At 41.9% G+C, this 14,182-nt stretch overlaps 1 protein-coding gene and 1 non-coding gene across 2 annotated transcripts in view; one reads left to right on the top strand and one right to left on the bottom strand.

The window, feature by feature from the left end:
• Window positions 1–11,172: 11,172 nt before the first annotated feature.
• Trnad-guc lies at window positions 11,173–11,244 on the bottom strand. Its single transcript has one exon. It is a non-coding gene; the product is annotated as a tRNA-Asp (tRNA).
• Window positions 11,245–11,593: 349 nt separating this feature from the next.
• The window catches only part of Lta4h (leukotriene A4 hydrolase), a 38,349-nt gene continuing 35,760 nt past the window's right edge, over window positions 11,594–14,182 (top strand). The window contains exon 1 of the mRNA XM_029563105.1: window positions 11,594–11,869. Coding sequence (XP_029418965.1) covers window positions 11,711–11,869 — 159 coding nt within the window. The 5' untranslated portion in view covers window positions 11,594–11,710. The remainder of the gene's footprint in view (window positions 11,870–14,182) is intronic.

Genomic DNA, 14,182 nt, shown 5'->3' on the forward strand with positions numbered 1-14,182 from the left:
AAGAATAAGTTAGGTTTCTACATACTGATTTACGCAGATGTGTGAGATTCATTCTTTTAACAAATGTTTGTTGAGCACCAACTATGTTGACAATACCAGGTATACTGACTAGCTTCTAGGACACTGTGGGGAACAAAAAAAGTTCCTGGACTTATGTGGAGAGCCACAGCCTCCGCCGCCATTACAAGATGGCGCCGGTATCCGGACCTTCTTAACAGTAAACATCCTGCTGCACCCATAAGGGGCGTGCACAAGAGCCTGCTCTCCCTCGCCTCCTCCCATGGTGTGATCTCCAGCAACCAATCCGCTTCTTATACGTCATAGATGGGACCTTTAGACTATATAAGCAACCGCTCTCCCGCTTCTCGGCGTCTTCGGTCTTTAAGCTTCTAAGAGTGTAAGATGCGCATACAATAAACTGCTGCAGAAGGATCCTGACTTGTCCTCCCGCGTCGTTCTTGCCGGCGAGACGGAAAGCGGTCGGGGACAACATATCAACAGCAAAATAGGTCAAAGTGATAAGCAAATCAGACTGGTTAGCCAGTCTGATTTACACACTAGAGAGGAGCTTAAAGGGGGGATTTAATACAATGGTAGCAACATGGTGTTTCTACTCTAAGTGCTAATTGAACTGATGCTTGACTTAAAGTTCAGAGAGCTGTACATACTAACGATACATGTACTTCTGTAAGTGGTAGTGCTATAGATTAATATGTTCCCTGAAAGTTAATGTGTTGGAAACCTGATCCTCAGAGTCACATCCTCAGAGTATATGGAGGCTGATCCTTTGCGTGTTAATTACAACAGAGGAGTTCTTGAAGATGAAGCCCCCAAGATGGTACCAATGGCTTTAAAGAAGAGGAAGAGAGACCAATGTGTTTATTAGTGATGTGGCTCCTGATGTGACACCCTCCAGTGCAGCCAAAGTCCTCTTTCCAGATACCAGCACTATGCTCTTAGACTTCCCAGCCTCTGGAATCTAAAGTCAAATGTACTATTATTCTTTATAAATAACCCAGTCTTGGGTGTTTTGTTATAGCATCATAAAATAGACTAAGCAGATGATATGCTTCCATGACAAGGCTTTAAAGTGCATCCCCTTAACAAGAGAGAGGCCAGAGCATTTGGTGTTAGAAGTCAGAAAGGACTCAGTGTGGCTTTCTCTTTGCCCCAGGGTCAGTCCTGTGTGAAGCAGTGAATGTGAGGAACCTAGAGCCTCATATGAAATCTCATTCATTCATCTGTTCATTTGCAAATTTGTTCAATCACTGAACAACTATGTGGTTTGGAATTCTCTGGTAGGGGAGACTGCTTTACTGCTTTGTTGGGGAGTACACATTAGTGTTTTACTGATATGGGTGTCTAGAGCAGTGGACCTCAAAAAATGAGCCCTGTCATATCTGATGAACTCTTGAACTAAATTTCCTCCAATTCTAAAAGTAGCCCTGGAGCCTCTGAGACAGTGGTTAAATTAATCACCTGGGGATCTTGTGAAAATGCAGAGGAATTCTGGTTTCTAATGAGGCTTCTGAAAGGCGCTGCTGCTTTTGATCTTCCTACATACTTTATGAGGGGGAAAGAGAGACGTCCTGTGATGACAATCCATTCGGTTCAGGCCAGTCCCTCTGGAGCGCATAAACTGAGAAACAAAAGGCAAGCTGTGTGGAAGACACTCTCCAGACCTTGCCTGCAGTGTGTGTGTGTGTGTGTGTGTGTGTGTGTGTGTGTGTGTAGGGGATGGTAGGGGGCTGGGAGAGGCCTTTCAGGCTATTTGACAAAGTTAGCAGCATTTTGTTTCCCATGCCTTTCATTTCTAGTCTCCCCCTTGCCAAATGCTTCTCTTAACATGAAGAATAGACTGGAGGTATGCATATAAATACAGAATTCTTGCACAAGGAAAAGTGGATTAGCACAAAAGTGAAGAAATGGGTCAGAGTTGCCTCACTAGTTTGTAAGCAAAACAGAAAAATAATTTCTCCTATTTTTTCACACATTGGAGGGAGGAAGGGAGGAAGAGGTCACCTACAGCTTGTTCCCTGAGGGAGAGAAAACCAGCTACATTCTAGCCCCAATTGGAGGACATAGAGACCTGATGGGGAGATGAACAGCCTTTCTAAGGTTAGACGGAAGGGCTGCCAGGGTCAGGGACACAGAGGCGTCTGGGCTAAAGGAAGAATGAGAGTGCAGAGGGCCTGGGGCCACTTTAGTTCAGTAGGGTGTGTGGAGCCCTTCCAAGGGGTGGCTCAATATTGTATAACTGTATTAATTTAACTCTGAACCTAAAAATTTACAGCCGCTTTTGAAAGAGGTGTATCCTTGGTCTGGAAATTGTTACTGAATATTTTAAAGCTGTAATGAAATGCTTCTTCTAATCATGTGGTTATTAAATTTTAAAAAATTTTTAAAAAGAATGTTTTGATACTTTAAGAATATTTTTGATAGGATGAATATTTTCACTGGTGATGAGCAAAAGCACTGTTTTCATATTCCATTTCTTTTTTAGTACTTTATTTATTATTTTTATTTTATGTGTATGAGTGTATTGCCTGCATGTATGTGAGTGCACCCATGTCGTGCAATGCCACGGAAATCAGAAGAGAGCTTTGGGTTCCTCTGGAACTGGAGATAAGGATGGTTCGTAGCCACATGTGGGTGCTGGGAATTGAACCCGAGTCCTCTGCAAGAGCAGTCAGTGCTCTTAACCGCTGGGCCATCTCTCCAGCCCCTGTATTTCATTTCTTGAAAGTAATCCATCAAATATCATAAATTGAGAAATGTTTTAGAAAAGATATAACCAATACTCATAGAACATAATTTTATAATACAAAATTTCAGGGCTTTTTTGATTGTTCTTCTAACAATATTTGCTGATTAAGAAATGTATTTTTTTGCCAGATAATTTTCTGGGTATTTAGTGTTTAAATGTCTTCATAGTGTGATTAGATGATACCTCAAGTACAACATACATGTTTGGAGAATTTCATTATAAACAAAAGCAGTTTGTCTTTCATAAAGCGAGTTTTAATCTGTTCAAATAATCCATTTGAAAATGTTGAATTTTTAAATCATTTTTCTAAGATAAAATTAGAGTATACTTTCAATTTGAATGTGGTAATGTAAAAATCAATAATTTAGAGTTCTATTAATATCATCCTAAATGCTACCAATTGTATTAACAATTCTATCTTTAACCAAGTTTCTAGTTATAGTTTTTTGCTCTAGTCTCTTATATTCTGAAGGCTATATTAGTCGAAGAAATGTGGATTAATTCATTTCCTTTTATAAAAGCACAATGAAAATACACAATGCTGCTTCTTTTTCCTTGTGATAATAGGACTGAGACTGTGTTGTCAGTGGAGAATGACTCTTAACTCTTAAAGGCCATTCACAGTTCTATCCAAGTTGATACAAGAAAGCTCTTAGACTCAGGATGTTCTAATGGAAGGTGAAACATCCATCCTGCAAGGAAGTTCTTTGTGACTGGATGTTGTAAAGGGAGATGTGCTACTACCCAGAAAGTAAACAGCTCAGAAGTTCAGGGAAATCCCTGAAAGTGACCTGATGCACTAGGCTGCTGTTCCGTAAGGTTATATAAGCAGTGAGGACTTCTAAGAGACATTCTCAGGTCAGCTTAGCTGCCCGGACTAGGCCAGTCAAGTTTCTTGAAAAAAAAAAAAAAAAAAAAATCTGGGAACAAATGAGCTGGCTGGAAGAGACAGCTCTCCAACCTGTCCTGCTTCCTGCAGATTGTACAGCTAGCACCAGGTTTCCAGGTTTCATGATCCATCACTCATGCTGAAGGGAGGTATCCCATGATGCAATTGCCTTTGAGTCATCCATGTTCCAGTAAGCTACTACTTACCCATGCTCCTGTAAGTGATCCCAATAAACTCATTGGTTTGCAATGTTGGAAAAAACAAACAAACAAACAAACAAACAAAAAACCCCCACAGGGATGAAGCAAAAGTGACTGTGCGAAGCAGATTTTACATTTACAAAAGGGTGTCTTGTAGTCAGTCAAGACCCAAGCAAGTACACACTGGACCCAGAAGCTTGGGGGCTTTTATCCCTAACACAGGATAAAATCTAATGTTTATTACAAAGGGAAGCAACAGGAAATAGAGCCTTATTATATATAGATTACTTTCTTTTTTATCTAGTACTCACAAAAATGCTACATCATATCCAAAGTTTGACAGTAAGTAGTTATTTGAATGGACCAAAGAAAACTCAAGATCAGTGTGTGGCCTCTTGATTGGCAACATTTTATCCCTCCATCAGCACCATGCTCCAAGCGTGAAGGTCCTTTGTAACACTCATATGTCCAACTGCTTACTCAGCATCTCCCCTCAGACTCAAGATAGTTCAAATTTACCCACTCCAGTTTAATTCTCCCTTATCTTAATCAAACTAGATAGTCTCCAGGTTTCTTAGGCCACACATCTTCCTGTCTCCTTGACTCCTCCCTTTCTCTAATCTGCCCAGAAATTCTATCAGCTCTGCCTTCAAAACATATGCTTTATTTGACCCTCACCCTATCAATGTCATTGTCCAAGCTACTGTCATCTCTCACCTCAAGATTGTTCCTTCTACTCTGTGTTCTGGTAACAATTACCATTAAATTCTAAAAATGAAAATGCGCAAAGACATTTTTCTAGAGAAGCAGGAAAAGAGGGCAGTAGGGAAGATTAACTTGGAAGTTCACTTATTTTTCTTGTCCATATCATCCCAATGCATACTCCCTCTGATCTGTCTTGTATGCTGCTAGAGGAAAATATTTATTAAAACATGATGGAAGAAAAATTCTGAAATGCCCTAAATTTAATCACAAAGTTTGGAGGATAAGAGGTTGGTAAGAGAGGATAATCAGTTAATAGCTGCTATCCTAAAAGAAAAGACTGTTCCATATTCCTGAGTGTATGTAGAGCGTTGGCTTAAAACACCTGCCTCCAATTTGCAGGTAAACTTTCCAGATTGTGAACTCCAGCCAATCTGGCAGACCAAGTCCTTCAATCTGTGGACTACTCTTTTATTGCCCAAATATTAAATTATGCCATTTTACCTCTCTTATCTATAGCCAGTATGAGTCCAGTGTAAACTTATGCCTTCCTTATAAAAATGCTCTTGTCTCATGTCTGTTTGGACATATTTCCAACTACTCTCTATCCTTACTATTGGAAGTGATGGAGGTTGTCTCAGAACCTGGTCCTTTTCTTGTTAGCATCTAAAACTGCTAACTAAACTCTTTATTTCAGAGAAGCCTCGGTCTCAAGAGTTTGGATTTAACAACAGGAGCTCCTAGTTAAGTGAATCATAGTTAAGTCCTGTGGCAGCTTCCTCCAGCCTTCTTATGGTAGCCAGGGCTCTCTGAATTCAAGCTCCCGCTTTCCCCTTCCAATCACCTTCCAGGTCTGCCTTACAGGTTTTCAAATCTAACTTACCTGGGGTTGCTACAAGAAAGTTCCTAGGAAGGATTTGGAAACAGGAAAGGGGAACAAAATGTTCCTCAAAAGAAAAAACATAGGAGGAAATAAAGTTGTGATACAGGCTGGCAAGAAGGAAGGGGCAAGCAGGCAGTTAGGCACAGTCAGGACAGACTGCTTTGGTGGGAAGAGTGAAGGGTGAAACTGGAAAGGCAAGCAGGAATGGATCCTCAGGTGTCTGGCTGTGTAGGCTGGTGTTTCTGTCATTCAGTGGCCACAAACATTTCTACTCAGCAACATGTAGAATTAGGTTAGGATTCAACCTGGAGGTGCACATTGTTTGGGCAATCTCTGTCATATGGACTATTAAGCTGAGTGACTTAAAAAAACGTGGTGTAAAGCAGGGTATGCATGTCTGCAAGAAAGAGGCAGGAGGTCTCTTAATGGGAGGTTTTCATCAAAAGATGATCAAACTATATAAGGTAGAAAGTCAGTCTCTTCAAACGCTGACCCAATCTTGAAGAATATCCCACTGAGTACTCCAGATGTGCTGGTATGGTTTTCCAAATCTAAGCAAATTAGGATTCTCAACTCTGAGAAACATCAAGTTCAAAAATAACAGCCTCTACTAGTACAAATACAGAATAGTGAATGTGATAAATAAGACTCATCTTCTATTTCTTTAATATATTTTCATTAAAGAAATCACAAAACATGTAACTATTTCTTATTATATACTGTAAATTATGCTATTTTTAATTGTCATAGCTTCCTTTTAAATTTATTTAATGTACATGAGTGTTTTGCCTACATGTATGTAAGTGCACCATGTGCATGAAATACTTGCAGAGGCTAGAAGAGGGTGCTGGATTCCCCGGAACTACAGTTATGGATGGTTGTTAGCTGCCATGCATGCTGGGAAATGAACCTGGGTCCTCTGCAAGAGCAACCATTGCTTTTAATTGCTGAGCCATCTCTTCAGCCCCACCCTCTCAAGCATTCTTTTTAAAAAGAATCCTAGACTCATCTTTTAATCCTTGGATTATATTATGGCTTAATATAAAATGTCCCTTCAAAAGGCTCATGTGTTGGAAGCTTGGTCTCTACATGGTGGCCCTATTTTGGGGAGGCTCTGGAAACTTCAGAAGGAGGGACATAGCTGGAGGCATTAGGTCACTGTGGCGGGTCTGTGGAGGTATCTTATCGTTGGCTCCTTTCTGTATTTCTCTCTGCTTCCTGCTGGCCAGGATATGGGCAGCCTCCTCCTCCACGTGTACCTGTTATCAGGACGTTCTGCCTAAGGCCATGTGGCTGAGCTACCAGGAAGCCTGTGAAACTGTGAGTCAAAATAAACCTTTCCTCCTTTAAGTTGTTATGTCAGGTATTCTGGTCACAGTGATGAGAAGAAGCTAATAAGGTAAAGCTAATTGCACACTAAATTTTCAGCCTTTGGAAATAAGCCCTTAATCAAAAAAGTTAAAGATAGCCTACTGCAGAAATTGAGACCTTTAAAGATTATTAATTTTCCTTCATACGTGCATGCATTTTATTTTAGTCATCAACCCATCAACCCCTCCAAACTCTTCCCGGGTTTTTCCTCCCCCATCTCCCTCCCAACTTCATGTCCTTCGTATACATTCATGACCTACTGTATCCAACTAGTGTTGCCCACATGCATGTGGATATAGAGTTGTCCACTGTAGCATGGTCCCACCCCTAAAGAAAACTGACATTCTCTCCCTGAGATCACAACAGATTTTAAGCAGGCAGGGGAGATGATTAAATCACAAAGAATGCTCAGGCAGATAACACAAGACAAAAGGAAGACCGATCTGATAAACAACATTTTTGAAATAGCCACAGTAAAATGATAGAAAACTGATAGACAAGTGAAAGTGCTGGGATTGAAATGGATGAACTTATCCAGCTAACACCAGCTCTTAGTAAAGACTGAGTTTCCTCTGAATAACAGAAAATCAAAAATAATACCATCTTAAACAGATTCCCCTCTTAAAAGAAATCTGGAACAGTCTGCAGGGAGTTCTATGGTCCCCAGCCACATGGCTATTTCTGACTCTTGGCTCTGCCTATCTTTCTGCTCCATCGTCCTCAGCACATGACTCCAGCATCATGCTCGAATATGGCAACGAGAGCTGTAGCCACTAAGTCTATATTCCAGACAACAGAATAGAAAAGTGTATATGAGGCAAGGGGGGAAATGATATGAAGTCTTTGAAGTCTTTTAGGGAAGTGGTAGAATTGGTTCATTTTCCTGGAAATGTCTTTCAAAATATGATCTTTGCAATGTTGCAGTCCCTTTTCAGAGACCTAATTTGGTGTGACTTGCTTTGCAGAACAGCCAGCTGTTTCTCATTTCCCAGGTCGTCGTCTTCTTCCTCCTCTTCCTCTTCTTCTTTAGAATTATATTTGCAAATACTTTTTGTAATTATAATTATTTGTTATTGTTTTTGCTATTATTTTATATGTATGTTTTGCCTGAATGTATGCGAGTGTATCATGTGTATAACAGTGCCTACAGAGGCCAGAAGGCATCAGATGCCCTGGAGCTAGACTTAAGGACAATTGTTAGCTCTCACGTGGGTGCTAGGAACAAAACCCAGGTCCCCAGCAAGAACAGTCTCAAAAGCAGCCAGTGCTCTTAACTGCTGAGCCATCTCTCCAGCACTGAGATTTATTTATTTTATATACATTTATGTTTGGTCTGCATATAGGTATGTGCACCACATGTGTGCCTTCTGACTGTGGAAGCCAGAAGAGGGCATCAGATCCCCTGGAACTGGCATTACGGATGGCCGTGAGTCACCATATGGGTGCTGGAATTGAACCCAGGCCCTCTGGAGGAACAGCAAGTGTTCCTAACTGCTGAGCCACCTCTTCAACCCCTTCCAATGTCTTCTTAAAACTCTTGTTAACAAAGAACAAACAGATGCTAAAAATTATCAGAGTAGACAGACTGAAGCCAGCAGCAATTCTTGAATACTAGCTAACATGTAACAGAAGCCAAGCTCAGTGCTTAGCACTTCATCTACATGGTATCATTTCATTTTTCAGCAGTATCTGAGGTACAGATACCCCATGATAGAGGGATTAAGTAAGGTTTTCACGAGCCTCAAGGCTAGAATACTTTTTATTCGTATGACTTTGTAAATACGTGTATTACTTCTTTTCATAAAGCCTTTTATAGATAATCATTTCAATTTTTATTTCATTATTTTTATTTTATGTGAATGAGTATATTGCCTACATGTATGTAAGTGCACCCATGGGGGTCATGCAATGCATGTTCAGGAAGTCAGAAGACAGCATCAGATCCCTCTGGAACTTGGGTTACTGATGGTTGTTAGCCACCATGTGGGTGCTGGAAATTGAACCCAGGTCCTCTGCAAGAACAAACAGTGCTCTTAACTGCTGAGCCATCTCTCCAGCCCCTCGTTTCAATTCTTAGTCACTTTTAATAGATGGATTGTGATACTACCCATCTTTTATAGGCACTATGGAAACTCTAGCTGTTTAAACCATTCTAATCTACCACCAGATATAAATGACATTCCAATTATTTGTGCACAGGCAAGTAGGAGTCAGAGTATCTTAGGAAAGAATTCCTCTGTATAACTATGTTTGATAAACCTATTAACCAATTGAGGGTTTCATCTGTTGTCTATGACTATCTTCTTTGAACATAAGCAGCATAAACCTTGTGGGCTCCTGGTGGTCAGTGATAGAAGATGATAATATTGACATTCTTTTCATTAAAAACAGTCTATTCAGGTGGAGAGATAGCTCAGTGGTTAAGAGCACTGACTGTTCTTACAGAGGACACAGGTTCAATTCCCATTACCCACTTGGTGACTAACAACCAGCCCTACCGCCAGTTCCAGGGGATCTGACGCCTTCTTCTGACCTCAGTGGACATGTAGGCAATACACTGATACACATAAAATAAAAATAAAAGTAATAAATTAAGAAACCCAGTATATCCCTTCTCTGGACTAGGTAAGAACTGTAATTTGACTATTTGATTAAATTTATTCTATTGAATCATATTTGTCATCCTAAATTTGGTGGCCTCAAAAATGTTTGTAAATGTTGATTATATTAGATTCATAGGAGCTGTGTAACCAAGACCTGGGCACACTGGATTTTGTAATGTGGAAGATTTTGTTTACATTTGGCATGTAGGGGCCAGCACAAGAGTACCCAGATGTATAGCTTTATCTTTTTCTTTTTTGGAGACAAATTTGTTAAATCACTTTGATGGAGAACTGCATGCTGCATGCTTAATCCACTCTCTCCAGCACTTTTTTGTTGGTGAGGGCAGGGTTTCCCTATAGCCCCAGCTGGGCTGGAACTCACCATGTAGACCAGGCTGGCCTGAATCTCACAGAGATCCACCTTCCTCTGCCTGGGATTAAAGGTGTGTGCCACCACTTTCCCCAGCACTTCTTAAATCTCACATTTTTCTCTAGAAACTCATTTACCTGTTTAAATATATTACAATTTATTTCACCTCCACCCCTTGCCCCCTCCCCCCAATTTAGAAACTACTTCCTCAGTGCTGCCTTCCTCTCTGGCTACCCGTGTTCTGTTCGCTTCTCATGCTGGTCCACATCTTGGCAGGGTGGTTCTTGTTCTCTTTCTCCTCTTTTACCTGCTCGGTCCTCTCCTCTCTAGATGGAAGTTCACAAACCAGGTCTTCCTTATCTCCACCCCACAGCCAAATCCAAAGGAGAATTTTCACTCCTTACTTCAGTGCTCCACTAAATTTGGCATTGTTGGTTGAGTCTTTCTAGTTAGTTAATTTCCTAGGTTTCTCTTCCTGTCTCTTCCCTTTTAAACGTTCAATTCTGCTCTTCTGCCAGTTCCCAGCTTGCTTCCTGGTCTTCTCATTACACACTTGAATTCATCAGAATCATCATTTCATCCACCACGTTGTGCGCCATTCTCATCTCCCACCTTCCTGACACGTCCCCAGAGCTTTACAAGCGACTCAGCGCTGCTTCCATTCTCAAACTCCGTATGTTAAACACGATACTTAACATCTTCCCCTTAAATGTCCTTTCCATAGACATCTGGCTGATGATTACATAGCTACTTAAGCAAAAAATCAGAGTGACTTAGGCGCCTTTCAATCTGTGAATCCATCCACTTACTCTCCTAAGAATGCCTTCCTTCCTCTCTATCTCTTTTAATAGTTATGTCAGAAGCCCAGCATCTTCTGGCTGGATATTTTCGTAGTTTCCAACTCCCCTGCCTCTGGTTAGGAACTCATTTTCATTCTCTGAATAGCACTAGTGCTGTCTTAGTAACAGCACCATAACTTCTTTGCTTAAACGTCTTTGATGTGTCCCATCTTCAAGCAGGTTTTTAAAATTTGTTTTCCCTCTCTTTGTAACGGCAGCCTGACCATGCATTCGCCTTGCTCAAGATCCGAAAGACCTGTCCTCTTCCAGTTTCTCCAGTTCCACTTCCGAGGTCCTGCCTTAAAGATCAGGCATTTTTCATCTCTCCCTTCCTTGCCTTTTACAGGAGGAGGTGAATTAGACGTCCCAGTCCTAATCCTTCTGTGGCCAGAGAATACGTCATAATTCGTTTCCTATAAGAGAATGTTGGCTTATTCGGAGTTATATACCCAGGATTTGAAAATACATACAATAAATGGAAAATGTACAAACTGAAGTTGGCAGCAATTTTACCTATAAAGCTTTATAAAAGACATACAATCCTGTGCCTCCCCGTCGGGGAATCGAACCCCGGTCTCCCGCGTGACAGGCGGGGATACTCACCACTATACTAACGAGGACTTGCACGGTAAGAAGCGCTCTGATACACCTTTTCTCGTTCTCAGGGCCGCCACCCGCCCTGCAGTTGCTAACAGACCTGATATCTTGTGTTGTCATCATAGATTCCACCCGGATTGAATGGAACTAAAATGGAAGTGTTCCACTAGCTGTCTCCACTTCATTCTCAACATTCCCTCTGCCCAACCACCCTTCCCTGCCGCAGGACCCCTTGGTTCCCCTCCCACCATCCTCCCACGCTCCCAGGCGCCCTAGCGCTCAACTGCTCGCGCTGCACCACGGGACTGGTAGTTCCGTCTGTCCATCCGCCATGCTCCGGTATCGCTGAGCGACTCCTTTTCCCGGCGTGCACCGCTCTCTCTCTGGCTCGCTCGCTTGCTGTGCTTCCCTCTGTTCTAGGGCTCCGGGTGGAAGTCTGGAGGTGCTGTGTCGGGGTGCGGGTCTGCGCGCGGCGGATCTCCGAGAACCATGCCTGAGGTCGCGGATACCTGCTCTTTGGCCTCTCCGGCCTCTGTCTGCCAGACCAAGCACCTCCACCTGCGGTGCAGCGTGGACTTCGCTCGCCGGACGCTGACCGGGACCGCGGCGCTTACCGTGCAGTCTCAGGAGGACAATCTGCGCAGCCTGGTACGCCGGTGCCGCGCCGCTTCTCCCCGGCAGCGCTCGCGTCGCGCCTCGCCCCTGCTCCCCAAGACCCCTGAGATCGCTGGCTCCCCTCGCGGCCCCTCCTCCCCACAGCCCCTCTATCACTCTTCCTCAGCCCTACTTTTGCATCTGCACCCTTTCTTCTGCTCTGCATGTGTGATCGTCTCCTCTTTCCACCTGGCACATCTTGGCGCCCCATCCATTCCAGGCTCCTCACTGTTCCTGGTCTTTACAATCGTCTTCCTTCCCATCCTTCCAGTTCCCAGAGCTTACTACCCCTACCCCGTATGGTCTCCCCCTCTCCTTGGCCGGGATCCAGAACTCCTTCCTCAGGCCCCAGACTTCTCCAGCGCCCTAGCGCACCTTCCTTGTCCCGCAGTCTCATCCAACTCCTGAGAGATCCCATGACCGGAGGATTCTTATCTTTCCCAGGAACTTAGCAATTGCTCAGTTCCCTGGACCTCCTTGACAGTCGTTCTCAGGGCCTTTAGGACTCCCAGTCTCGACCCTTAGACCTTGCTTCCAGGCTTCCAGTCTCTGCTCCCTTGGGGCAGATGCAGTCCTTGCTCCTCACCGTCCCTTCCTGCCTTTGCTTCTTCTCAGTAGTTTAAGGGCAGATGAGACAGTCAGACTTTCTAAGGATGACTTAATACAATTTTTGAATAGTTGGTTTCAAGAAACAAGTTATTATTGCACTTGTTATAAAATATGTACTTCTTTAAGCTCTCTAGCCATTTGAATAAAGATTTGTTTAGAATCACGAAATATTCAGTAGTTTAATCTGTTCCATATAACCTTTATTCAATGAGGGCATATTGTCGGATGGTATTAGGATTGTACCTTTGACTTGAAAAAAATGTTATCAAAGAGCATTGTAGAAATAAGACGGACATGAAAGACCAGACTATCTGTATTCAGCCTGTTAACTGGCAGGATGGATGGTACAGTATACTTTGCAGTGTGGTATGGTTACTTCCACTAAAGTGAACAATAGGCAATGGGATCTACTACTGAAGACTGAAATTAATGAGGTCAAATAATAGGGCAAAATTACAAGTACAGATAATAACCGGTGGTTGAAATGCCTCTTAAAAGATTTTTATTTAGTTCATTAATCGGGACTAATGAAGTACTTACTGCTTTAACGCCTGTATTGACATATACTTACCAAAACTACTATAAGAAAGAAAAATGAAAGCTTTCTAAACCAAGTTTGTAACCATATCCTTGTGGATTGCACTTTGGTCTTGAAGTACCATACTGGCCCTGGCAGCTTTGCTCCAGCAGGGCTGAAGCTAAACCCTGTTCCCATGCAGTGGCTCCTTTTAGTAAAAGAAGATTTTCTAATTTATCACTGCTTAACATGACCTTGTACTTCCCTCTTTCTTATAGAAATAAAAAGCTTTACTTCTTTTCAGTTGGTAAGCAAGAGTCAGGAGACTTGAATTTTGAACAGAATGTCCCCATATGAAAACTTGTCCGTGCACTTTCCCGTAATCCACAGGAAATAAAACTGTTAATATTATGACTTCTGGCTGGGTGTGGTAGTTCACACCTTTATTCTCAGCACTCGGGAGGCAGAGGCAGCTGGATCTCTGAGACTGAGGTCATGGTCATAGTAAATTCTAGGCCAACTGGGCATACAGGGAGACCCTCTCTCAAAAAAAAATTGGGCTTTCTGGTTGGCTAGCTGTTAGTAAACTAGCTTGAATTATAATGTTCAGTTTTCTACAAGAGAGGTCATTTTTTGTATAAAGTAACATCTGTTTATAATTCTTTGCTTGTTTATGACAGCAATCTAAGACCAAATGTTTGGTATTGTTTATTTATATTAATTTGAAGTTAGCTTGTTTCTTTCCTCTAGTAAATTAGGATCTCCTTGCTTGAGACAGGGTCTCACTGTGTAACTCAGATTGACCTTGAACCCATTATGTAGCCTAGGTTGGCCTCAAACTTGTGATCCCCCTCCTTTTTTTAAAAAAAAAAATAATTATTTATTTAATAACCACATAATTAGAAGAAGCATTTCATGACAACAGCATTGACATATTCAATAACAATTTCCAGAGCTAAGATGCATCTGTTTCTAAATTGGCTGTAAATTTTTAGGTTTACAGTTGAATTAATACAGTTATACAATATTGTACTCAGTATAAACCCTATAAGATATAAAATTAAATGAGGTTTTAACCTTTAAAAAAGATCTCCATTTCCTTATTACAATACAGTTTCATAAAGAAAAATTCATTTTTAATGCAGTTAACACTAACATTGTTTGCACATGCGTTTCTAATC

The sequence above is a fragment of the Nannospalax galili genome, unplaced genomic scaffold (genome assembly GCF_000622305.1).
Source record: "Nannospalax galili isolate Female #2095 unplaced genomic scaffold, S.galili_v1.0 scaffold734, whole genome shotgun sequence".
Taxonomy (NCBI): Eukaryota; Metazoa; Chordata; class Mammalia; order Rodentia; family Spalacidae; genus Nannospalax; species Nannospalax galili.